The sequence below is a fragment of the Arachis ipaensis genome, chromosome B4 (assembly GCF_059453495.1).
Source record: "Arachis ipaensis isolate K30076 ecotype BB chromosome B4, ASM5945349v1, whole genome shotgun sequence".
Taxonomy (NCBI): domain Eukaryota; kingdom Viridiplantae; phylum Streptophyta; class Magnoliopsida; order Fabales; family Fabaceae; genus Arachis; species Arachis ipaensis.
In genome coordinates, this window is record NC_142439.1 from 121,161,800 (window position 1) to 121,189,294 (window position 27,495).

At 35.2% G+C, this 27,495-nt stretch overlaps 1 protein-coding gene and 1 pseudogene across 1 annotated transcript; both read left to right on the forward strand.

Annotated features, from left to right (window-relative positions):
- Window positions 1–2,119: 2,119 nt before the first annotated feature.
- On the forward strand, window positions 2,120–2,628 carry LOC148569001 (uncharacterized; annotated as a pseudogene).
- A 16,828-nt stretch (window positions 2,629–19,456) lies between these two features.
- LOC148569002 (protein FAR-RED ELONGATED HYPOCOTYL 3-like) lies at window positions 19,457–20,530 on the forward strand. The gene is made up of 2 exons (XM_088483144.1): window positions 19,457–20,329; window positions 20,414–20,530. The coding sequence occupies exons 1-2, from the start codon at window positions 19,457–19,459 to the stop codon at window positions 20,528–20,530; spliced, it is 990 nt and encodes a 329-aa protein (XP_088339270.1).
- The last annotated feature ends 6,965 nt before the right edge of the window (window positions 20,531–27,495 follow it).

The following is a 27,495-nucleotide window of genomic DNA, read 5'->3' on the forward strand; positions in this document are numbered from 1 at the left end:
GTTTGTAAGCCTTCATCCCTACCCTGCTTCAGTTTCATTTTTGGTAGTTAATTGCTTTTTTTTTTATTTAATTAAGTTGATTGTTAGCTTGTTTTTCTAGGTTAATTGTTGGTTTTTGATTGCTATCTTCTGCATTTAATTTCCGTTCATTCCTGTCTTCTGCTTTTTTAGCTTTTTTCATTTTGTTAATTAAATGAATTAATCAGGTTTTTGTAATTCTGTTTTTTAAGTTTTAGATTTTGTTTTTGTTCTGTTTTTTATGTTACTGCAGTTTGATTTGGTAGTTTGTTTGTTTGATTTTATATGTTTTTATAATTCTGTTTGTTTTTTTCAAATTCTGATTATGTTTGTTCCAAATTTAAATTTTGTTTGCAAATTCAATGGTTGGTGGTTGTTACTGAATTGATGGTTAGTTTTGATTATTAGGTTATATATTGAATTTTAAATTTTATTAGGTTAAAATTTATTGAAATTCAAATATTTAAAATTATATATTAAATTTTAAATAATTTTATTTAATATTTAATTAAATCGGTTGAACCCCAGTTAAACCCCGATCAAACCATTAAACCGTGAACCAGTAATTTCACCGGTTTATTGACCGGTTCGATTTTCGCAACCTTGGTAATTCTGCCATCAATTAGTTAGGTTTTCCTTCCTCCTTATCCCAAGTTTGTGCCATCTATAAGAAGAGAAGAGGACGTAACACTTTATTAGCATTTTTTGTTTAAGAATAGCTGTTTATTTCAAAGTATTTCTTAAAGTATGTTTTTAAGCAATTTTATATGTATGTGTGAAATTATAAATATTACATTAAATATGTATAATAAAACTTTTTTTTTTATAATCAAAACATGTACAATGATACAATGCTATGACTAAGCATTTTTTTTAATACAACAGATATTTACTTCAAAGCAAAACTATTTTTATTATTGCCCCTTTCACACCAATTATTTATATATAATTTATAAAATAATTAAAAATGCATAACAGGAAAAGTATCTAGCATGTATTAGTTTTTTCTTAAAAAAATATCTTAATTGAAACCAAAATGAACACACATCTTAGGAAAAAGTAAAGATTTATTTAGAAAATTAATATTTAAATATCATTTAAAAAATGTGCACAAATATAGATATACAATAAGTTTTAAATTGAATCATGTATATAAAGCTACGGTGATGAGAGAAAAAGTAATGGAATTGATTTTGAGTGATAAAATCAAATAAAAAGAGAAGTAAATAAATTGATAATTAAAACCAATAGATGAAAAATGTCTATCACTCATTGCAGCTTGTTGTTATTGTATATTCACGAGTGACTCATAAAACTAATTTAAATTGGTAGAGTGGTTAGTTTAATTATCTGCTTAAACATGTGTTAAGAGATTAAATTTTGACTTTTGCATGCAATAAATCATTAGTGAGGAACAAATCTTTATATGGAGTTCTGATCTGTAATAAATTAGTTCTTGATCAATTTGGGTTGGTCGAGTTGTTAGCTCACTCATTCACTTAAACAAGTGTTAGAAGTTCAAATTTCACTTTATACATCAGTAATCCATTGACGACACATGATAAACTGTTAAATAGAGTTCAGATATGTAGTAGATTGATTTTTGACGTACTGGGTTGGGAGAGGAAAATAAAGACAAATAACACATTCTTAAAGCATTCCTTTTACCATTTTAGAAACATTACTAGAAAACTAGTTATTACAGATGGATATTTTCGACGGATTATATCCCACGGAAATATAGACAAAATTTCAGAGAGATTTTTTGTCGGAAAATAAAAAAATGAATTAGCATAAATTACAGACAGAAAAAAGAATCCGTCGATAATTCTGTCGGAAAAATTAATTTTTTGTGTGGAAAATAATTACAGACGAAAAATCCGTCTGTAATAAATAGACAAAAATACTGCATTTTATGAAATTATTACAGATGAAAAATCTGTCTGTAATTTAAATTTTTCCGTCGGAAATAATAAACTAAACCTACCATTGCCCCGAGCCCCATTTCCAGCACACAAATCAAAAGAAATAAACACTGAACTTCTAACATGTGTCTGATAACAAACCCTAATTTTGATCCCAAATAGATCGATCAAATTCCATGGCAAACCCTTCCTCATCTTTCTCCTCCTCGTCTCAATTCACCTAGTCCTCCGATCCCTCTTACTTCCCCACCCCCTTCCACCTTCAACAACCGCCTTACGCCCCACCCCTTCGTCCCCCTCCTCCCACCGTCGCCGCTGCCCCGCTGTTGCCGCATACAGCTATCCTCCTCCACCGTCACACCACCACCAATTCCAGCGCGACGCTCAGTAACTCTTCCAGCGCGACGCCCAGACCATCACCCCGGAGGCTCTCGAGAGCGTGAAGGCCGCCATAGCCAGCAGCGACGTCGACCACAAAACCGACGCGAAGTGAAAGGCAGTTCCCCGCCGTGCCGCCGGGCAGACGTGGGAGGATCCCTCGCTGGCCGAGTGGCCGGAGAACGACCATCGCTTGTTCTGTGGTGACCTAGGGAACGAGGTGAACGACGACGTTTTGTCGAAGGCCTTCACAAGATTCCCTTCGTTTAACATGGCGAGAGTTGTGAGGGACAAGCGATCTGGTTAGATTTGTTTTCTGATTAGTGGATTTTTAGGTTGTTAAAATAGGATTAGATTAGGTTTTGAAAATTGATTAGGCCTCAATCTGGCTTTGATTTTGCTTCTTTTGTGGTGTTTAGGCATTAGTGACTAGCTTCTGCTCGTAGTAATTATACTAGTATCTTCAATTGAGTCTCCATTTTTGAATTTAGATTCAGTCTCTGTTTTCTTCACTGCTGTGCTTTTCTTTTATGCATACATAAGTAGTAATATGTATCTTTATTCTTGATATTTCACTCTTAATTAATTATTTTTATGTTGCAAGTTCTGTCAAGGGGAGGGGAGGCTGTACAGATGACTACTGACCATGAACCTAATACTGAGCGGGGCAGCATTGAGAACAGAGGTGGCTTTGTCTCAAACATGCCAGGTTCTTCAACTAACCCTGAATTCTATGCTTTGTTGCTACTGATATTCAATGCCGATTTTTGTGTTTTCATTCATCATTCCTTTTACTATAGGAACTTGAGTTTCATTTGCTGTGATATTAGTTTGCTCAATTCCTTTTACTATAGGACAGTGTTTCTTCTCTGAGACTGATATTCTCTTTCCCAGAAAAAAGAAACTTCTTTTGGAATAGAATGGACCACATGTTGCAAGAATCTCAGTTTACGAGGTATGCTATAAGAATCATTTACTCAATTAAAACCTCCTTGTCTTTTTATTGTTCCTTTGCTGCTTTTTATAACTCGAGTTTTTGTGCAGGGGTGTGAGAGAGAGGTTGTTGAGACTGGGAAGCAATCCGATGAGTTCTTGCAATAGTTATCTGCAGAAAGTTCCGGCTATTGTTCATGGAAACTTGAAGCTCTTCGAGAGGTAATTCTTGATAAGGAACCATGCTTTTTAACCCTCCTTTCTTATTTTAATGCTTATGGCGGTGCTCCATTGCACCTGTTGGTTATCACTGGGTTGTCAAGGTTATTGTCAAGGTTATTTATGTACATCATGGCTATCAAAATGAAGGAAACATGTTGGGATATCCTAATTTAAATCTAAAACATGACATGTATTTTATTCAAGTATCCTCCATTCTGTTCACTTTTTGGTTCTGTTAGTCTAATTTGTGTAATTCACTTTATAAATACGTGAATTTGTGTTTTTTTACAATGCTTATGTAAGTGGTGGAATTAATCTTGTTTTTTTTTTTGGCAGCCATGCAATCCTAGTATATCTTGCTTCTGCTTTTACTGGAATTGCTGACCACTGATTAGTAGAACCATCTCATCTACTTCTTGTGACCTGATGAACTGCTATTGTTCCAATCTTGTTTTTTCACAAGTTTCCTTCTTCAAATTGAACTCAAGGTTTAGTTTTATTGGTGTTTTGCTGACAATTTGCCAGATCTAAGTTGCCAACTTTTTCTATTTCTTTCAGCCTATGATGCCACCTTATGCAGCACTTTATTCACCTGGAGGGGTTTATACTCATCCTGCCATTCTTATTGTAAGTCTAGCTACTTTCATGCAATTTATTTCATGGTTTATGAAAAATTGGAGCTTGTCTTGTTTCTTGCCCATGAATGTTTGGCTTCTACTGTAATGATATCAATCAATAGTTCACAATAGAATAAGAGAAACTAATATACTGAAATGTCAAATGTGTTTCCTTTGATTCTGTTTGTGGACCTAGATAATTCAAATATTTATATATATTTATTTTATTATCATAAAATCTTTTCGGTCCTTAATTATATATAATTTTTACGTAATATATATATTAATTAGCTCATACAAAAGCAAATGCAAGGCTGGTGCAATGTTTAGGCTATGCGTGCTAATCTTTCATGTTGCAGGTTCGTATCCTCGTGGTACCATTTTAGAATTAATTCCAAAAATGCAAGGGTTGAAGACCGGTTTGACACAAAATGGCCGATTTTTACTAGGTTTACCTACCGTTGATCGGTCCAATTTAGATACTAATCCGAGGTTTGCATAGTTGAATCATTCCATATTTCCACCTTTGAGTTCTTGGTTTGCATAGTTGAATCAGTTTCACTTCACAAAATTCGAAAGATATCTAAATAAAAGAAAACCAGAACCATTTGAGCATTTGACTATTTCTTTCATGTTCTTAAAGCTGAGAAACATACAGGTGTTAAGTCTAGAAAGTAATTCACTTCACCTGAAAAAGAATCTCAGCAGGGCTTGAGTGGTTGGCCACTATGCCACCTTTTAGCAGAGTCCAAGATCCATGCTTTGCTATTGCCTGACCTCCTTGAATCAGCTCAGTTGCATTTATTTTAAATGTAACTGACACAGTGTCCTTCTTTAACTGAGCTGAAACCAAGTTGAATATGGAAACAAGGTTACAAATTTCTGGTTGAAACAGAACTCATGATATTAGAGATAATAACAAGTCTAAAACACAGATGGTATGTATGAGAATGTTGTCTTCAAAGTTCAAAGTGTAAGTTATCAGTAAAGCTGCATAGCATTCCTTTCTTAAGTCGGACCTTGTGGGAGAAACTATCTGAAAGGGTTTGAGGGGCTTGCAATGTCAACTGGGAATGGCCATACTGATAGTACAGAGCTTAGAACTGAAAACAAGCTGTCACAGAGGTTTGTTAGTCTGTTTTCTTTTTATATAATTTTTTGCAGATTCTTTTTTATTTTTTATTTTTTGAATTCTTACGTTGTGGGGTCATGGAGGGGAAATCAGATGCTCTTTAGTGGGATTAAACTCAAATTTTATCCCTCTATTTAGAAGACTAGTCCATGAGTTAGTTATTCTATTAGGTGCTTGTGGATAACTACGTTTTTGATGATATGAACAGTGTGGATACTGGGGGTTCTAGTGATGGAAGTGATGCCAACACTGTGGGGGTGAGAACTTGCTTGCAATTAGCAATTTTTTTTCATGCATTTGATTGACCATGTTGCCAATGGTTTATTTTTCTTTTTAAATTGATTTCACAAAATTAAAGATTAAATTATGATATTTTCCGTCTTATGTTCAGGCTAATCAAACACCAAGGAAAAGAAGCTGTGAGAGAACATCAGCCACTAGTATGACTCTGTTCTTCACCAAGTGTCATATCTTGATGAACAATAGAGTTGTCCTGGGATCACAATTATCTTTCTGATACCATTACTGCACTAATTTTCTCGACCAGTTAATTGAGTAGAGTCTTTATTAGTCTGATGTCAGATTATTTTAATCTTTAAGTTAAGATGAAAATTTACCCAAAAGTTTGTGATTAGTTCAATAAATGCAGTTCACTTTAACATAGGAGTTTGCCAGATCAAATTGAACTCAAGTTTCCTTCGCTGACAAGGTTTGTATTTCTCTGTGCCGAATTCTAGCTTCAACGAAGATGATTTGTATCCTTCTCCAATTTTTGGCGGCTGAACAATTTTTAACATAGAACTGAAAAAAGTGAAGATAAAAAATTCTATAGATGAAATAGTGAAATTATGTTGATCTGCCACCCTGAATGATACCAAAATCAATTCACATATGATTGTGTTTTACATTTTTCATCCATTTGATTTATTTCTATACTTTGTTTTCAGAAATTCTATATTGAAGCTATGAAAACTAAAAAGATTATATGACGATTTTGGCTTTTTGTTTACTTTAGTCTACACCACATGAATGTGATCTCAGAATGAGTACATTTTAATGTAGCATGATGTAGCCTCCATTGTATTAGGGTGTAATTGTATTTTTCCTTGGTATATGATAGTGCATCTCTTGGTTGAGCTTCATTTCTTCATTGCTAATTGCTATTTGCTTAGCCAGCTAATCTTGATATGGTTTGTTATTTTGCATATTATTAATTTAAAGATATCAATTTTCATTTTGTTGATCACTTATCTGAATTTATTAATGATAGGGTCTATGTTCTCACTCTGGGCATTTTTATTGAGGAACAAAAAAGCAAAGTTTTCTTGTGAGAAAAGCAGTGATGAAGAAGAAGCAGCAGCAGAAAGAGCAAGTGAAGTGAATTTTGCAGATGAGATAAGTGGAATTAACACAGGACCTCCTTCACCAACTTCATCTATTAATTATTAGAGCAGCGAAAATTGTTCAAATAAGTTAGGAAATTGAATAGGAGTTGCTTGCAATATAGGTCTTTTAATTTACTAGTATGAGAAAAATCATTTAGAGCCCTTTGGATACCCATTAACAACTTTTAATTTACTCAATAGACTTTGTTGATGTATGTTTGTTACTTATTATTATAGTTGATGTATCAATACACTTTGTTTATATTTTGAATTATATTGACTTGCTTGTTTATAGTACTTTTTCTTTAGTTTGATAATACGATGAATTTGTTTATTTTTTGAAATATTATAAATATTTGAATATAAATTAGATAAAAATTTGTATTAAATTTATATTTATTTTGTATAAAAACAAGTTTATTTTATAATTGAAAAAATAAAAAAATTCTATTTTACCTTACTGACGGATTTACAGACGGATTTTCTGTCTGTAATCAGAGTGAGATAATTTTTCAAAGTTCAAATTACAGACAGAAAATTTGTCAGAAAATCCGTCTGTAATTACAGACGGAAAATTCGTCTAAAAATCTTTCTGTAATTACAGACGGAAAATCCGTCTGAAAATCTGTCTGTAATTACAGTCAAAAAATCTGTCTGTAATTATAGACGGAAAATCCGTCAAAAAATTTGTCATCTTCGGGAAATGGATGGAGAATTTACAGAGGTAAAATCCATTGGTAACTGGTAAAAATCCGTCTGTAATTTTTCGACCGAAAAAAATCCGTCGGTAAATAATTTTCGACGGGGCTTTTACAGAGGGACAAAATCCGTCGGTAATTTCGTCGGTAACCAAAAATCCATCTGTAATAAAGACTAAATCTGTCTGTAAATCTGTCTGTATTAATCCATTTTCTAGTTGTGGTGGTATGGGAAATGGTAGCTAAGAATGGCCAAGAGTTGACTAGCCTATAGAAAGAGGATAGATGGTGATACAATGAGTTCTACTTTAACTGATGGTGCTTTGACTGATGGTTAGTGACTTAGTGTTCCGGTTAATCCAGTGAGAATTGGATCGGATGGTTATTGACTTAGTGTTCCGGTTAACTCGGTGAGAATTGGACCGGATCGAACCGCTCGGTTGAAGGCGAATCTAGCTCTCTGCAAGTCTACCGTGCTCTATATGCTCCAGCGCTGCCAAGTGTCAAGCTTGTAATATTTAAAAAATTTTCCAAAATGCTTCAAAAAGGATTGCTCCATATCCTCCAGCGCTCTGCCAAGTGTCAAGCTTGTAATATTTGAAAAAGTTTTCAAAGTGCTTCGAAAGGGGGTTTGAATCCTTGCCCCGAAGATACAAGAAAGATAATTATACCACTATACTGGGATGCTTCTTACTATAACATAGACAAATTATAATATATATAACAATCTTTTATTTTTCTTATATTCAATTTATTTAAATTTAAAATTAATTATATTTTATTTAACTATAAATTTTATTAAATATATACAAATTAAAAAGATAAACAAAAAAATTTTATTAATCACAAATTATTTTTTTTATGATTATCTGATACTTATTAATATTATTTTTTCAATAAATACTTATAGTATATAATAATAGGTAAAGACTCACATGCAGTTGTCTTCATATGAAGTTAATAGTTGAAAAATTTTAGATGATATTTAGTTAAACTTGTCAAATCATCTAACAGTTCTTAAATATCAACTTCACATGAAAACAACTGTATGTGAGTTTTCACTTATAATAATATAATAATATAATAATACAATAAATATAAACTAATTAATAAAGTATTAAAATTTAAAAATGATCATTATTTTTATGAAAACAAAATAAAAGTATTTATAATAAAAAATAATTAAATTTTATATAATTATTTAATTATACTGGGTTAACTGGTTCGACCAGTGACTCACCGATTGAACCAATAACCCAATGACTCAATATAAAAGAATGATATTCTCGCAAAATAAAATAAAAATTTGTTTCGCAGTTAAAATTACAATTTATTTAATTTAAACATTAACAAAATTCGATATGTATCATACTTTTTTTTTTCTATTAATTATTATACAAATATTATAGAAAAAAATATTTAGTATTGAATAATAAATATTATACAAAATTCAATCGTTGCTGTATTTTCAGATTGAGATTTTTTATTTATTAGAATTAAATTATAAACTTTTTTCTAAACAGATTTTTTTTTTTTCACAAAAGATAGCTAATTTTAGTAAATGGAGAAGATGTTTTGTTTCACAAATCCATAAACATTTATATTGGACCAGTATTAGAAAAAAGAAAAATAGAAACTATAATAATTGGAAAAGTATATGGAACCAAAAGGTTATTAGTCAAAAACTAAACAAAACCACATTAATTTATATTAATAATTAATTTTAAATTTTTTAAATTCAAAATTTAAAAAATTTAAAATTAATTAAGTAAACCTAATTAAAACCTATAAAAGCCTTCCTCTTCTCTTTTACATTAACCTACCCACCTCCAACAATTACACACATAAACCTCTCTCTCTCACCTATGGATTCGGCGACGATGGTGGTGCTTTGCTTTCAGATTTCAACGATTGGGATCTACACGGACAATACAATCAAGTAATGCTTTTGATCGGTTTGACGCCGACACATTTGGCTTGCATGCACATGCGGTTTCGAATTCCGGAAGCTCGGAGCCGTTTGTTCCACCCTCTTCCGCAAGCCGTGTGAAAAAATCCATGCCGGGTTCAGCTTTTGGGGCTGTGGCTTCTATGCCGGATCCTTCCGTGGAAGACACGGTCTTTTCTTGAGGATTATAGCACATGCAAGGCTTATCCTCAAAATTCTCTTCCAAGGATTATAGCTGTTTGCTCTCTGCGTTTTGGGATATTAGGTGTCGTTTTGATGATTAAAGAGACTGCAAACTACACAATTACAGAATTATAAAAAAAAATTCATTTAATATGAAAAAAAATATCCTAATACTTAACAAAAGAAATATCTAGTTATATTTTAGCAAAAATAATTAAATATCTATACAATTTAAAAAAAATATGAAATTCTTAAAGAAATAGAGACATTCACATTTGTAATACAAAAAAATTCGAAAAATATATAAAAGAACATCCATTTAGTATGAAAAAGAAACATTTTGATACTTAGCAGAAGAAACATCCATATATATTAACTCGTAGAGATTTTGAATTCATCGAAAGGTATTTGGCTGATTTTTGGCTAATACCCTTTTGGTTCCCTAGCATTGCTCATAATAATTTATTGAAGTTTGTCCACTTACTTGCAAGACCAAAACATAAAAAATATCTTTTGGGCAACGTAATTACGAGTCTATCCTGCATTAAACTCACGCAAATTATTATGCTTTACACCAGTCTAATGAACGTCAGAACCGAACCGGTGTAAGGTTACTGGGTCACTGAGTCATTGATTCAATCGGTGAGTCACTGGTCGAACCGGTTAACCCAGTATAATTAAATAATTATATAAAATTTAATTATCTTTTATTATAAGTACTTTTATTTTGTTTTTATAAAAATAATTATTATTTTTAAATTTTAATACTTTATTAATTAGTTTATATTTATTGTATTATTATATTATTATAGGTGAAAACTCACATACAGTTGTTTTTATGTGAAGTTGATATTTAAGAAATGTTTGATGATTTGACAAGTTTGACTAAATATCATCTAAATTTTTTTAACTATTAACTTCATATGAAGACAACTGCATGTGAGTCTTTACCTATTATTATATACTACAAGTATTTATTGAAAAAATAATATTAATAGATATCATATAATCATAAAAAAAAATAAATTGTGATTAATAAAATTTTTTTGTTTATCTTTTTAATTTGTATATATTTAATAAATTCATATCGAAATAAAATATAATTAATTTTAAAATGAGTGACTTTAAAATTAAAATAAATTGAATATAAGTAAAATAAAAGATTGTTATATATATTATAATTTGTATTTATAATAGTAAGATGCATCTCAGTCTAGTGGTATGATCATCTTCCTTGTTTTTTTAGGGGCAAGGGTTCGAATCCCTTGCACTGGAGCATATGGAGCACGGTAGACTTGCAGAGAGATGGAGTGTCGTAAATTCGTCTTCTTCAACTTAAGCGATTCGTCGTAAATTTCTCTTTTTATAGGCTAGTCAACTCTTGGTCATTTTTAACCACCACTTTTCATGCCACCATAGAACTTTCCTTATACATATGCTTGTATACGTGGATGACATTGTTGTGACAGAAAACAATGCTCAAGAAATTGAAGAACTCATTGTTAAATTAAACTCAGTTTTCTTTTGACGGATCTTGGAAAGTTTAATTATTTCCTAGGTCTTGAAGCAGCATATCAGCAAGATGGTAATGTAGTTTTATCACAAGAAAAATATGCTATTAAATTATTAGATAGAGCTAACATGCTTGATGCGAATCCAATGCCAACTCCTATGATAGCCTCTCTAAAGATTCACAAGAATGACTCATAATCGTTTAAAGATCCCAGGTTGTATAAGTCAATTGTGGAGCGTTGCAGTACCTCACAACAACTAGACCTGATCTTTCTTATTTAGTGAATTGTGTCTCAGTTTATGCAAGAACCTACGTTGCAACAATGGAATGAAGTGAAGACGATCTTAAGATTCCTCAAAGATTTCACATGGTCTTGTGTTTACAAAAAATACTAATTACAAAAAAAAAAAAAATCAGTTATAAATTAGTTAAAGTGTAGTTAAGAGTTTGTTAGAATGGTTGTTAGTAGTTACATTGCATCTGCTGTGTATGTATACCCTTGTATCTCCTCTGCATAATACATATTCACCGACTCTTTCAATTTCTTAACTCACAAGCTACAATACTTTTCATTCCTTTCTATGTTCATCTCTTGCTGCTAATAATCCGTATAACTAATGATTTGGTGGATTGAATTTAAAAACGTAAAATTGCTTAGAATTGATAACATTATTAAATAAAATCTGACAAGAGATGATTATGTAACTGTAATAGCAATAAGTGGAAAAATTGTGGATTCAATTATTACAAGCGTGAAGCATCACGAGTTAAATATTAAAATACATTATTGGAAAAATTACTCTACAGAATAATTGGAAAGATTTAATTATTAAAAAAAATTTTAATATCAAAATTCTTAAAAAATTAATATTTAAAAAGAAAAATCAAACTTTTGTATAGAAAGATAAATATATTTTTAATTATTTTTTATTTATTATTTATAATTTTTATATTAATGATTTTTATTTCTCTTAAAATTTTGGTCATTTTCATAATCATTTATTTTTCTCGTTTGTTTTTTCATTTATGTAATCTTTCATTTTTTTTCTTTTCTCATTAATAATAAAAATCTAATATAAAAATTCAACAATTATGAACATCTCAACGAAATAAAAATTATTATGAAAATTTACATTACTGAAAAATTAAACATGTTTCCTAGAAATAAAATTACATGCATGGACATGACATTTTTTTGGGATAATTTTTTTTTCTTGAATTAAAGGGAGCTCAACACAACAGAGTGGAGTATAGAAAGATACTACAATGTCATAAAAATAAGCATTACAAAACAACTCCTAGTTATCTTCGATATGGTGTCAACAATCAAAGGGTTCACCTCCAATCCATTCCTCGACAAACGCAAAAGACTTGTTTATAATTTTCCGCAAACTGGACACGTGATTTCAAAACAGCCTGCTATTCCTTTCTAACCAGATTGTCTAGACAACGGCAAAGAACCCAATGAACCACCTCTTTCTCTCAATCTTCCATATTGCCATGTTTGTCCAGCTTTCGAAGTGGTCCTTGAGAGTACCGGGAGGGCACCAACTCCTTCCAAACGCATGCAACCAAGCACACCATACCTGCCATGTGATATCACAACCAAGAAACAAATGGAACACAGTTTCCTCAGACTTAGAACATAGCACACACAGCTTGTCATTCTGATCAAGAACACGTAGTCTACACAGGCGATCCTTAGTATTCACCCTTCCAACCAGCACAAACCAAGACAAGAGCTCAATCCTTGGAGGGACGAACCCTTTCCATATGGCACGCATGAAGCTATAGCTTGTAATTTCACCCGGAAGGACTTCCACCTGCATCATCTGTGTAAAGGAGGTCGTTGAATAAACACCTGTGTTATCAAATTTCCAAGTCACCGTATCCTCTCTTGCATTTGTAGGCTTTGCTGACTGCAAGGTCTCATGAAGTTGTCTTACCAGGTCCAGCTCCCACTGAAACAACTCCCTTCTCCACTGGAAACTCCAAATCCAGTCTAATCCATCCCAAAACCCACAATCTCCTACGACGGCGCCAGTAAGGGTTGAAACCGAGAAGAGCCTAGGAAACTTATCTTTCAACGCCCCATTAGGCAGCCAGCTATCCTCCCAGAATCGGATCGTTCTACCGTTCCCGAGCTCCATAGACAACCCGCTTATCATCTTTTCTCTGAGTCGCGGCTCACAGACTTGAAGCTGACAGATATCCTTCCAAGGACCTCCTCGTGTGGGTACAGGCTGGTCACGCAGCATCACCGCAGGATCCATATTGGTGCAGTAGCAGACCACTTTCTTCCATAAGGGGCAGTCTTCTCTTGAGAACCTCCAGCACCACAACAGCAGTGCTGTATTTCGAATAACTGCATCCCCGACCCCCAGTCCACCTGCTTTCTTTGGAGCCATAATTACTTCCCATTTTACAAGAGGCAACCCTTGCTTTCCCCCATCTGTACTCCACAAGAACTGCCGTTGTAGAGAAATCAGCTTCTCTGCCACTGACTTTGGCATCTTATATAAGCTGAGGTAGTAAATAGGTAGGCTATTAAGCACCGATTTAATTAGGACCAGCTTGCCTGCCTTGTTCAGAGTCTTTGCTTTCCACAAGCTCAGCTTCTCCTCAACCTTATCAATTACGGGTTTTCATGTCTTCACCCTTCTCGGATTTGCACCCAGGGGGATGCCCAGGTATCTGATCGGTAAGGACGCCTCCGTACATCCCAATAATAGACACATCCTACGGACCCACAACCTATCACAGTTGACCGGAATAATGTTGGACTTCTCAAAATTTATGCTCAATCCAGACATCAGTTCAAAACACCGCAGAAGTCGCTGATAATTTCTGATGGACTCCTCTTCAGGTGGGCAGAAGAGAATAGTATCATCAGCAAACTGCAAGTGAGACAACTCAATGCTATTCTTCCCAACCACCAACGGAGAGATACGTCCGTTCCTCACTGCCTCGCCAATCATCCTATGCAGAACATCCACGACTAAAACAAACAGGAAGGGTGACAGCGGGTCTCCTTGTCTCAACCCCCTCTCCATTTTAAATGGCTTTGACGGTGATCCATTGATAAGCACCGACATAGAGGCAGAGCATACACATTCCTTGATCCATCCTCTCCATCTCTGGCCAAACCCCATTTTCTGCAAAACAATATCCACAAAGGCCCACTTGACTCTATCATAAGCCTTTTGGAAGTCCAGCTTGATTATCGCGGAGCGCCTTTTTCGTGATTTCAACCAGTGCACAGTCTCACAGGCGATCAAAGCTCCATCATGTATTTTCCTGCCCTTCACGAACGTACTTTGAGTCTTGCCTACAAGACCCGGCATTACCTTCCGCATTCTCTGAACCAGAATCTTAGATATTACCTTATAGACACACCCCACCATACTAATTGGCCTTAGATCCTTTATTTCTCTTGCACCAGTAAACTTTGGCGCCAGCGCCACCCAAGTGACATTCGACTCACTAGGTAATTTACCAGACTGGAAGAACCCTGTCACCGCTCCAGTGAACTCGCCGCCTAATTCCCCCCAACACTTCTTTATAAAATTCATATTATATCCATCGCTATCTGGTGCCTTTGTTGACTCACAATCCCATACTGCCTCCTTTATTTCTGCAGGTGTTGGCATCATCTCCAGCTCCGTTGCCTCTTCCTCAAGAATTCGTTTTACTAGCCCATCCCTAAACCCAATAGTCGGCGAGGGTTCCTGATGGTACAATTCCTTATAGAAATCCCGTATAGCAATCTTTATCCTTGCTTGATTCCTTACCAACCTCCCATTAACCATTAAAGCATCAATCCGATTGGACCTTCTTCGCGATAAGGCTAGAATGTGGAAGTAGCGTGTGTTTTTATCCATCTCCTTTGCATGATGAGATCTTGACATCTGCTTCCAATGTAATTCCTGTCGTATGTACCATCTTTTACAGCAACTCACAAGCGCCTTTCTCCTAGCTTCAACAGTCCCATCAGCCACTCCAGAGCCTGTCAGATCATCCACTTTTTTATTTCATCCTCAAACTGTGTAATCCTTTTATCCATGTCCCCAAAGTTCTTTTTATGCCATCTGCTCAGCGGATTTGTCAATGCCTTCAATTTGTCCATGAACTGCCTGTCACCTAGAGCCCTCCACTCCTCTTTTACCATCCTTAGAAACCCATCATGCGTGAACCAAAAATCTAAACTTCGAAACGGTCTTGGCCCTCCTCTCAACTGAGAGACCTCCAGGATCAACGGACAGTGGTCAGATAACCCTCTTGGGCCACCTTGCAGCCTGGTTTCCGGAAACACTTCTAGCCACTCCAAACTCACCAGAACCCTATCAATGCGACTACAGGACTGCCCTCTAAACCAAGTGAACAATCGGTCAGTGATTGCTAAGTCCACTAGCTCCATATCTTGGATCCACGATTTAAACTCCGCAGCAGACACTGTCAAAGAATCAGCTCCCTTCTTATCCTCTATCTGAGTTATCTCATTGAAATCTCCCAGATAGCAAAACGGGACTTGACACAACCCAAATAGAAAGCTCAATTCTTCCTATGTAGCAAGCTTGTCCCCCTATCATGCGGGCCATAAACCAGGCAAAAAGCACAGGAACAGTTATTTCTAAGTAACACACCCTCCACACACAACCAACGACTTCCCTTATAGCAATTATTCATCTGAAATACCGTCTCATCCCACATCAATAACAGGCCTCCAGAAGCACCAACCGACCCAACATACTCCCACTTAACAGCACCAGCACCCCACAGTTGCACTACATCAAAGTTTGTCATAACTTCTTTTTTTGTCTCTATCAATCCTAGCATATTTAACTTAAATTTCCTTCGAAAATTCTTTATCATGCTCAGTTTACCAACTCCCGCCAACCCCCTAATATTCCAGGAACTAAAGATCATTTTAAAGCACTTACACACACATTTTTTTGACTTTTTGGTCTACTCCGCCGTGCTTTCTCCTTCTGCTTAACCAGTCTTTTCTTCTCCGCAAGTGCCTCATTCTGTGCCTGGAATATTGCCATGATGTCATCTTCCTCATCATACTGCACAGCTCCAGATTTCACAGCAAGCTTCCATGCTTCCCAGTTTTCCTTCATTTCAGCTTCTCTTCTATTATTATCGAACGTTTCCGGTCCGGCCTCTCTCTCGACCTCAGAGGGGTCATTCAACGAGTCCGTCAAGTGTTCCCCTGCGCCCCCCAATGCTGGACCCACAACCCCTTTGGAATAATTATCCTTCACTTTGATTGTCTGCACCAAATGATGGATCATTCTTATAAAATCTTATGGTTTTATTAATATACCAGAGTGGGAACCAAAAATTTCATCGTATGAATCATGTGACTTTTGTCTTTTGATTTATGTTAAGTTTGCACCAATAACGTATCCAAGCATGATTTGTATATTGAATTTTTGTTGTTGTACCCAATAAAAAAAATGAAAGATCACAAAAATAAAAAAATAAATAATTAATGAAAATAACTAAAATTAAAAAAAATAAAAATTATTAATATAAAAATTATAAAAAATAAATGAAAAAATAATTAAGGTAATATTTGTTTTTTTATTAAAAAAATTAATTCCTTTTTTAAATATTATTAATATTAATTTTTTAATCATTTTGTTATTAAAAACTTTTTAATAATTAAATCTTTATAATAATTTTTTAGAGTATTTTTTTTAAGATTATTATGGTTGATTGAGTTTATTCAAGTATTGACTTTATTGGCCAAATTTTTTATAAGATAGCGACTCATTTTTTGGAGTGGGTATTCGTAAGTGTAGAGTTTATTATAGGCTAAAAAATTTAGATATGAAAGTAAAATAAGTGATATATTTTAATATTATAGTTTTTTTTAATTTTTAAAATTATGAAAAATACATAAATTAGATCTTTTGATTTGTATTTAAAAATTAAAAAAAATAGATACACAAATTGGAAAAAATTTTAGATACAAATCAAATTTTTCGATTTGTGTATCTCAATTTTTTTTTTAAAATTTTAAATACAAATCGAACTATTGGAGAATCTTATTTGTGTATCTGAAATTTTTTTTTAATTTTTTAAACACAAATTAAAAGATTTGAGTACAAATATCAAAAAATCGGACAAATCGATTTCTGTACTTTTTAAAAATTAAATAATTTGATCGGAAAAGCTCTGCATACAAGCCATTAGGGCTTGTATGCTTTACAAGTTCATTAAATAATAAAACCAAAATATGCGCTGCTCCACATACATTGATTACACGCGCTATATAAGATCCCGCGTATATCTAACTACCAAATTTAAAATATTTGTTTCCTTCTTCGTTTTCGTTATTTTGAGATTTGATTGTTCTTCTTCTCGCGCGTCTTCCCTCCTTCTTCTCCATCGTTCTTTTCCTCTCCTTTTCTCACTGGTATGTTCTTCGTTTACGTTACCTTTTTCTCTCTCTGCAACTTGAGCTTCGTTTTCTATTTTGATTTGTTGTTTTCTGAAATCAAAGTTTGAACTTGTTTTGAAGATAATGGATCATTCAACCTCAGATTGTCAGCTGAATCCAGGCGAAGTGGATTATGAATTTGAATCTAACGAAGTTCCTGAGGTTTGATTTACATAATGAATTTTCTTTCAGTAATTTGTATAGCATTGTCAAGTTGAAAAATTGCTGAACATTGACTGTGAAACTAACACGTTAACATGAATCTGTCGATTCAATGTATTAGTTGTGATTAATTAACTGGAATTTATAGCAGACGCTCGGGTGTAGATCAGGTCTTTTTTTGGGTGTATTCTTGCTTGAAGTGTGGGTGTATCTACAGTACTGGTTTTGTTATTTTAATTGAGTTGTTGTTGTTCAGGTGTATTATATCAGACATGATTGGGTGTGTTTTTAGTTTTTGACATGGTGTATTCTGCAGCCTGTGTATTTACAGTTTATGGCTTTAAAGGTCATTGTGTAGTTGAGTTGTTGCGGTTCGGGTGTATCATATTAGACATGATTGGGTGTATTTGAATCATATCTATGGGTGTATTCACAGTTCTGACACGGTGTATTGTGCAGCCTCTCTCGGTTGTTGATGACGAGCTTGTTCCGAAGGTCGGAATGACCTTTACCACCCTTGAAGATGCTGGAAAATTTTACAGGAACTACGCCAAGGCTGCAGGTTTCTCTACAAGAGTTCGGTGCACAAATAGGAAGGGAAACGAGATTAAGAATCAACTGATTACATGTAGCAGAGAGGGAAAATGGAAATCTAAAATATCTCCGACCGAGAAGACCAATCCGACAGCCGGTCTAAACTGTCCTGCAAGAATTTATATACACACATTGAAGGATGTCGGTGCTTGGATCATTTCAAAGGTTGTGTTGGATCATTCACACCCCTGCTGTCCAAGTAAAGCAGAGATGCTCAAACAGCACAGGGAACTAAGCATGTCCATTCGTCGTACGATAGAGAATAACGAGGAGGCCGGTATCAGACCAAGCAAAACCTACCAATCATTTGTTGCGGCTGCCGGGGATCACCGCGAGTTAAATTTTATCGAAAAGGACGTGAGGAATTACATTACCAGGGAAGTGCGGAATGTTTCCGAACAAGAAGATGCAAAGGAATTCGGGAAATATTTCTTAAGAATGAAAGTGAAGAATCCGAATTTCTTTTTTGAGCTCGAACTCGAGGAGGATCAATCGATTAAGCTGGCTTTTTGAGCCGATGCAAGAAGCAGAGCTGCCTTTGAGTATTTCGGAGACGTCATTTCATTCGACACCACCTACAATACAAACAGGTAACAAACTGCCCCTGTTTATGATGCTAAATTAATTTATTTTTACGAATCCGCAGCAGAGGTGTATATTGGCTGTTTCATTGGGTGTATGCGAAGCATTTGTTGGGGTGTACCTAATGATTTTGCATTCTGGATTATGGTAATTTGTTTCAGGTATAATTTGGTCTGTGGTTCTTTTGTTGGGGTGAATCACCACGGTCAGTCAACACTTCTCGGATGCTCTTTGATGAAGAACGAAGAAATTGAATCATTCAAATGGTTATTTCAATGCTGGCTTCGTTGCATGGGAGGAAATGCTCCGAAAGGGTTTCTCACCGATCAGTGCGCATCAATGAAAAGGGCTTTAGAGGCCTGTATGCCAACAACAGTTCACCGTTGGTGTATTTGGCACATCATGAAGAAGATTCCAAGCAAATTAAACGTTTACAAGGGACATGCCGATATTGAACAACAAATGAGCCAAGTTGTTTGGAACTCTCATAGCAAAGACTCATTCGATAGGAATTGGAATGATTTTCTGCTGAATTTTGGTCTTGCGGATAACAAGTGGCTTTCAGGTAATGTTTGTTTAAAATCTGTAGCAGAGGTGTAAATTGTATGTTCTCTCGGGTGTATTTACAGTCTGTGTTTGGGTGTATTATGCAGATCTGTACGAAGACCGTCACATATGGGTTCCTATCTATCTGGATCACCACTTCTGGGCAGGGATGAGAAGCACACAAAGGAGCGAGAGCATGCATTCATTTTTTAACAAGTATATCACCCGGAACAGCTCGCTTATTCAGTTCGTCAAACAATACGATAATTGCCTTGGAAGCAGGGAGCAAGCAGAGAGAGAATCAGTTGCTGCAGATTTTCATACGGTCATACCGTGTGCAACCAAATCCTCCATTGAAGCTCAGTTTCAAGATGCATACACTCATGCAAAGTTTAGGGAAGTCCAAGCTCAATTCAGAGGAAAAGCAAATTGCATCACGAGATTAAAGAATTCCACTCTAGGCTATTCAGTATACGAAGTCGGAGAACAAGTTTCCAGCTCAATATTCAACAAGTTCGTGGTTACTTACGACTCGGTTGCAGCCGAGGTAAAATGCCAATACTTATTATTCGAGTCGAGAGGGATACTGTGCCGTCACGCACTAAGCGTGTTAAGCTTCGAACAAGTAAGCCAAGTGTCACCTAGATATATACTGGAACGATGGAGCAAGAAGGTAAAGAGGCGACACACACACATCAAGAGCAGCCACGACGAGCCACTGATGGAGCTAAGAAGCAAGAGGTTCGACCAATTAGTTTTTCGTTCGCAAAATATTTGCGAATTTGCATCCGAATTGGAGGAGCTGACTGCAATTCTGCACCGTGCATACGATAACGTCATGGCCGAGATGGAATCATTAAAAGCCAAAAGAAAGGGGACATCTTCTTTATCCCACGAAGACGCCAACTTGGAATCCGTTAACGAGCTTCAAAGCCCGCCAAGGATTCGAACAAGAGGACGTCCAAAAAATAGGCTAGGTTCAAAGTTGGACAAACAAATCGCAAATGCCACAAAGAAGAAGAAGACGAAAGTTTTAAGCGAGGTAAAAGTAATGTTCTTTAAATTTGTGGCGATTGAGTTTATTTTGTCGTTAATAGTTTAGCTAATGTGTGAGTGTTATATTCAGATAAACCTGTTTGATGCTGCATCAGCGGTGCATTCAAATTCCAGCCAATATCAAGGACACGTTATGAATTATCAGTTCAGGGTACCAGCAGCAGGGGATAACTCTTTGGGTGTATAGTTTTATAGAATATGGGTGTAAAAGCACTGTTCTTTTGGGTGTATTTTTGTTCATTGACAATTTACATATAGACACATATATAGATACATATAGAACAAAAGCTGTAAAAATTCGCAGGTTATGGATGTATATTTGATTTGATGTTTTTCTTCATATTTTAGTACATGTAATTCATACATTTTGAATACAGCACATACAGTTTGGGTGTATATTTTATGGAATCTTGGGTGTATTATTAGACTTGCGTTGGGTGTAACAGTTTATAATTTGCGTTTTTATATGCCTTGATTTTTTCCTTCATATTTTACCACCTGTAATACAGATTTTGAATACAGTACAGACAGTTTAACAGCACAGATAGTTTAACTATGGAAAAAAATATACATGGAATAGAAGTTGTTGATAAATGGCAAATATTTACATCATTTGTTCAATTTACAAACTACCCAGCAGTTGGATTATGCAGTTTCTATATCAGCAGAATTTATCTGACAAAACGGACTCAATAATACAGAGGATGGCTTCGACAGCCTTATAGCACTACTCTCTCTAATTGCCCGATCTCTCTGTTTATTCATCTCACTGAATAGTATCCGAGAAGCATACTCCACTCTATAGTGGTCCACCTCCTCCTACAATTAAAAAGTATAATATGTTTAAACAGCAATATTAATTCAGTAAAGTAATACAGAGTTATATAGTTCTAAAGACAGTTACCTGTTTCTAATTATCCCATTTATACTTCCCCTTTTTAATGTTTTCCGGCTCAATTAACTCAAGCCACTTCATAACGTAGATAGCGCAGTCATAGCTGAAAACGAAGAAAATAGATTACAAATCTCATTTAGGAAAGTTTAATGTTCAGAGTCACAAATTTATACCTTGATTTTTGGCCTGATATTTTAACATATGTTGCTTTAATTTCCTTCTCCTTCTCGTCTTTCTGCAGAGGTTCCCCGCCGGCATATGTTATCAATCTTGAAAATACATATCCCTTAAATACCAAAACAAATCAGTAATACACCCGAATGAATGCACAAGATACACCCAACTGAATGGACAATATACACCCAACACAACTAACGAAATAGACCTAAATATTAAAGTAAAGAAGACAGAGGCAACTTACTGTGAATTTATTAACCTGCTTTCTCTCATCGCTTGGAGCTTTTTTGTGTAGCGGGTCAAGTATATGACATTTCCGCTTCGTTGTATTTATCAGCCATAACCACCAATGCCCCGAGTGGCAAACAGGTGCAAAAATCTGAAGGATTCCCACATTTCAATAGTGTGTTATTTTATTTGGCATATATGTAAATAAGCGTACTAACAAATTTAGCAAACGAAAACTTACATATGGATGCGAAGTTAATTTTTTTCTATCTATGAAGCGAATAAAACTCGGGTAGTCTTTCACGCTGAATTCCTTATTCGTTTTCGGTGATATGAATTTCCCCTTTGGGTGATTCGAAAGTGCCATGCTCTGCAAGAATTGCGAAACAAGAAATGAAATACTAAAAATATACAATTTACACCCAATCGAACGTAAAAAATACACCCAAATCAATACAGAAAATACACCCAAAGTTCGTAGAAGTAACACTTACCACAATATTGGGGGGAGACAGTATATTTGTTCTTGAAACCTCTTTTCATTTTTCTGGTTGAGGATGAGGCAGATGGCAGATACAATCTAGAAATATATGCCGAAATCAATTTTACATTAATAAACATTGTAGTTGACTTTCGTGTAAAAACATTAATGTTATTCTAATCTTACCCCAGATTCTATATCACTTTTTGCCTGGAGGGATGCAAGGTGCATTCTCATCAAAATGTATTCATCTTGGGCAATCAGAGTGCACATCTCCTCATACTCGTTAGTATAGCCATCTGCGTCTTCCTTCAGTCTCGTCCCCCAGATGTAGCACTTTTGTTTCATATCATCCGTAATCTGATTTAATCCCCCAGGAGTTTCAAACTTCGCAGAACTTTCTCCCCCAGTCTCCCTCTGAATTTGTGGACTTTTGTTTTTTCCCTTCACCGCACTGCTTGCTATTTTTTGGACCAAATCGTCCAATTGTTCTATCAAATTTGCAGCTTCTGGAGATTTTGCCCTTTCTGTCTCTTGCGTTGACGCCCCCTCCTGGCTTGAATCAGTCAATCCAAGGCTGAATGATGGCACTCCTGGATCTGTTTTAGGAACATAGGATGTTGTCCGTGCCATCATCAACAGGGCAGCAGCGTCTTCTGCGGCTGGATGACTGCGTCATCATGTATAAGAATAAGAATAAGAATAAGAATATACGGATGATAAGCAAAGATTGATTTTAATCTGATGAACTTACATTTTAGTTGGAGCTGGGGGAAGCGTGGGTGTGGTCTCTTGAAGTTGTTTGGGGGTTCAGGAGTGCTGCACACTTACAAAAAATTAATCATGGCGTAAAAAAAACTAATCAGGAACAATATACACCCAAACTGTTAGCAAATATACACCCAAACTCTAAATAAATATACACCCAATACTATTTCTTACGTTTTTGTAGTCCCTTCAATCTGTAGCATAGGGGTTGGTTCAAAATTTGTCTCAGTGGTTGTTTGGGATGCCGGCACAAAAACCTGAATCGGGACTCTAAACAAGAAGAAAAATGAAAGGTTAACAACGCTTTTGAAAATAATAAGGTTATAAGGTTGAAATATTATTGGAAAACTCACATTGCAAGCGCTTCCGACGGTGTCTGTTCCCTCACAACCATCACATTCGAATCAGCCGGACTCAACCTAAAATACACCCAAAGAAAGTCAAAAAATACACCCGAACAATTCAAAAAGAAGACAGGCTTTGTTTTTTGAGAACTTACATACTTGCAGTTTTTGCTTTTTTTTCCTGCCTTTTTTTTCTTGAATAAAATAACAAAGGGCTTTTTTTCTAAAAAAATATATACAGAATTAGAAGTAGAAGGTAATAGAAGAACAAAAATAACGGTTATTTGAAAGAGAAATTACATGCTCTCTGACGGCTGGTTTACACTACTCTGTTCTGTGCGTCCTTGAGAGGAAGGATCATCACTTCCCAAGTTCACAGCCGGTATTCTAAAACAGATTTCATGTTATTCAGACAAAATAAGATACAGGTATAAAATACACTCAAATGAATGCACAAGATACAACCAACCGAATGGACAATATACACCCAACACAACAAACGAAATATCCCAACTTAATAAACAACATACAGCCAACTTGATCAACACAATACACCCAAATGGTTCCACAAAATACACCCAAATCATGATAACAAGATTTTGTTAAATAAAACTTCTTACGTTTCAGAGGACACATAGCGACCTTCTGTCGATCGCAGGTCAGCTTGGTTCTCCCTGCGAAACAAGAAACAATTATTAGCAAACAAAACACACCAAAATCTGAAATAGACACCCCAGCAAGACATACCCCTCTACAGCAGATTTATCAACGTTTTCCTTTAGCCATTCATCTAGTTCGTCACTTGATATTTCATATCTCTCACTACATTCATAAAAGAAGATGTTAACAAAAATAATTACGATGATAGACGGTAATATAGCTTACGAGGTATTGTACCCATCAAAGTATTGATCGTCTTCAGGAGGTGAATCCTCCACAACAACTTTTTTATTTTTTGGTTGTGTTCTGGGTGGAAAAAAAAGAGTACCAATCAGAAATAAAAAATTAATTTTATCACAGAATATTATCCAAAGAAGTGCTTACTTTTTTGGTGTTGTTTTTGTCTTTTTCTTTTTCTTTTCCTTCTCTACCGGTGATGATTCTTCGCTCCTATAAGTTAATAATAGACACTTCAGTTAATACACGAAATTGTTATAATGAAGCAAAAAGAAAGGAGTAATAATTTCAGGACATTACTCATCACTTGATTCAGATTCAGATTCTGAATCAGAATCGGACCTCTCTTGACTCTTCTTTCTTTTTCTGGAGTCCATTCTGGAAGGCAAACAATCATTATTTAGAACATACTAAAAATACACCCAAATGAATGCACAAGATACACCCAACTGAATATACAATATACACCCAACGCAGCAAACGAAACACACCCAGCTTAGTAAACTACATACACCCAACGTGATCAACAAAATACACCCAACTCGAAAAAGAAATTACACCCAAGTATGGTACTTACTTTTTCCCCTTTTTGTTGGGGTGTTTTCTTCCTGAATCCTCTGAGTCTTCTTGAGTCTCAGACTCAGAGGTAGAAGTGTCACTGTCAGTAGTTGTTTCTGTCTCCGAAGACGATGTTGAACTCGCCTTCCTTTTTTTTGTTTTTTTGATTTCTTGTTTTTTTTCTTTTTTTTCTTTTTTTTTCATTTTTTCTCTTGTCTCCGCCATCTTCACAATCCCCTGAAACATTAGATATTTTAGCTAGCAGCATTCAGGTAAATAAAATACAAGCAACATATTATGTTTACTTACCAAAATTTCCTCTCTTTCTGCAGTCATTCTTTCCACCAACTGCTCCTTAGTCCAGTTGGCAATCCAGGGCTTTGGTGGTCTTTCAGCCATCTTCTTGCCTTTGTTTTCTAAAAGATGAAAGTATATTATCATCAAGGCAAAGAGGCAGCCATCAATTGCCGTCTTCTTTTTCTCCTTGTAGTCTGTGATGCCCTTGACGATGAAGGTCAAAACATGGCCCCCCAGTTTCGCTCTGAGATGCCGTCCATCTCAAAAATTGGGGCCAGGTGCACAGGCGAGATTTTGTTTATTGTCGTTGGCAAAAGGAACGCCATCTGTATATAGAGGATGAAAATCCTCTTGAACATTAGGCGTTCCTCTTCGTTACCAACGCCGATATCCATCATCTCATCGGTAAGACTTTTGAGGGTCTTACCCTGGAATCTTCTAAAAATTATTTTGTCATCCTCAGAAAGTTTCTTATACTCGACTTTCTGAGGAAACAGATTTTCTACAAAAAGGAAAACAACAAAGTATCAAAGTCGGTTCAAATACACTCAAGCATCAACCTTAAATACACCCAAGCATCAACTTAATATACACCTATAATTTTGAGCTAGTTACCTGTTGCATTGATGCCAAGCGCATCACCTATTGTTTTTGGTGTTATTTGGAAAGAACCATATCCTGTTTTCAGTCTGTTCTCCCCAAGTTTGAAGTTGTTTGCCAGCTCCCTTAACAGTTGGTGATCCATCCTTAGTGGTGGGATGTGCATCAACCCACCGAATCCGAGATCCCTCACAATCGCCTTCTTCTCCTCAGTTATGTTTCTGAACTTATCACTTAGGAGATGTGTGGCACACTTAAGGTCTTTTGTTTGGTTTCTTGCTGCCATTTTCTCTGAAACGAAAAATACACCCAAAGATATCAGTAAGATACACCCATATATATGAGTCAGATACACCCATTAATAACAGTAAGATACACGCATATATGAGTCAGATACACCCATTGATAACAGTAAGATACACACATATGTAAGAATCAGATACACCCATTGATAACAGTGAGATACTCCCATAGATATGTTTCAGATATAGTATCCATATATATCAGTCAGATATCACTCAAACATGCTTCAATATTAAGCCACATTACAAGGTCAAGCAGTATACACCCCCCAATCTACGGAATAAACCCCCAAAAATCAGTTACCAGAAGATCTAGAACAACAAGAATAACAGGATAACTTAGAACAACAACGTAGAAGAACAGTGTAACAAAGAAGCAAGAATAACAGTAAACCCTAGAACAACGACGTAGAAGGAAAGTAAAACGTAGTTTGTAATATGGAAAATATACAGGAATCTTAATGAACTTACGTTGAGTATTGTTGCTTTGTTTTCTCTTTAGATTCTTGATGGAGAGTTTGATGGTGTTTTGACGGAGGTTTCGAACAATGACTTGTATATTTTGAACTTTGATTTTCGCTCGAAAATGGAAGGGTTTCCTTGTTTTCGAAGCGTTTTGAGAAGTGGAAGAAGTGGAAGAAATGGAAGAGTCTGCCATACGTAACCGTTTGAGTGTTGAGCGCGTGAATGTGACGCTCCATGTTATCTCTCTTCATGCGCGTGAGTTGTATTTAGGCTAGGCCAACTTGTAAGCTTGTAAGCTTGTATGTGTAGCAGGCCCGTAATTTGATTTCTACTCTTTAAATTAAATTATCCCACCTTTTAAAAAATACTACAATAATCTATAATTTAAAAATATACCATTATTAATCTAATATCAAAAATAAAAAGTGCCTATTATACCCGGATTTCCATTCAATTTCCTTGAATGTGACACTATTTTGGACTATACCGTTTAGCAAGTAATATTTAATAACTAAGTTTGGACTATACATTCCTTCTTGGTATGAACCATTTAAATCTTCATCACCATCTTTTAAGTAAGTTTTTTTAAGATTATTACAGTTGATTGAGTCTATTCAAGTATTGACTTTATTGGCCAATAATATTATTGTCTTCCAAAATTTTTCCATAAGATAGCGACTCAGTTTTTAAAGTATGTATTCGTAAGGGTAGGGCCTCACTACTAGAAAATTAGTTATTACAGACGGATATTTCCGACGGATTTTATCCCACTGAAATACAGACGGAATTTCAGAGGGATTTTTTTGTCGGAAAACAAAAAAAATAGATTAGCATAAATTACAGACGGAAAATAAAATCCGTCAATAATTCCGTCAAAAAAATTAATTTTTTTTCGTGAAAAATAATTACAGACGGAAAATCCGTCTGTAATTAAATAGAAAAAATGCTGCATTTTATTAAATTATTACAGGCGGAAAATCCGTCTGTAATTTAAATTTTCCGTCGATAATGTTTAGTTGAACCTAGCATATGCCCGAACTCCATTTACAACACACAAATCAAAAAAACCTAGCGGTTTAACTTCAAATCCTTGACAAAAAAAAAAAAAAACTTCAAATCGCTCCTTCTTCTCTCCGTCGC

Bases quoted from the DNA above. Each gene is read 5' to 3' on its own strand.
- LOC148569002 (XM_088483144.1), top strand. From the start codon at position 19,457: ATGAGAAGCACACAAAGGAGCGAGAGCATGCATTCATTTTTTAACAAG. The intron at 20,330-20,413 runs GTAAAAGTAATG...TGTTATATTCAG, and splicing joins AGACGAAAGTTTTAAGCGAG to ATAAACCTGTTTGATGCTGC.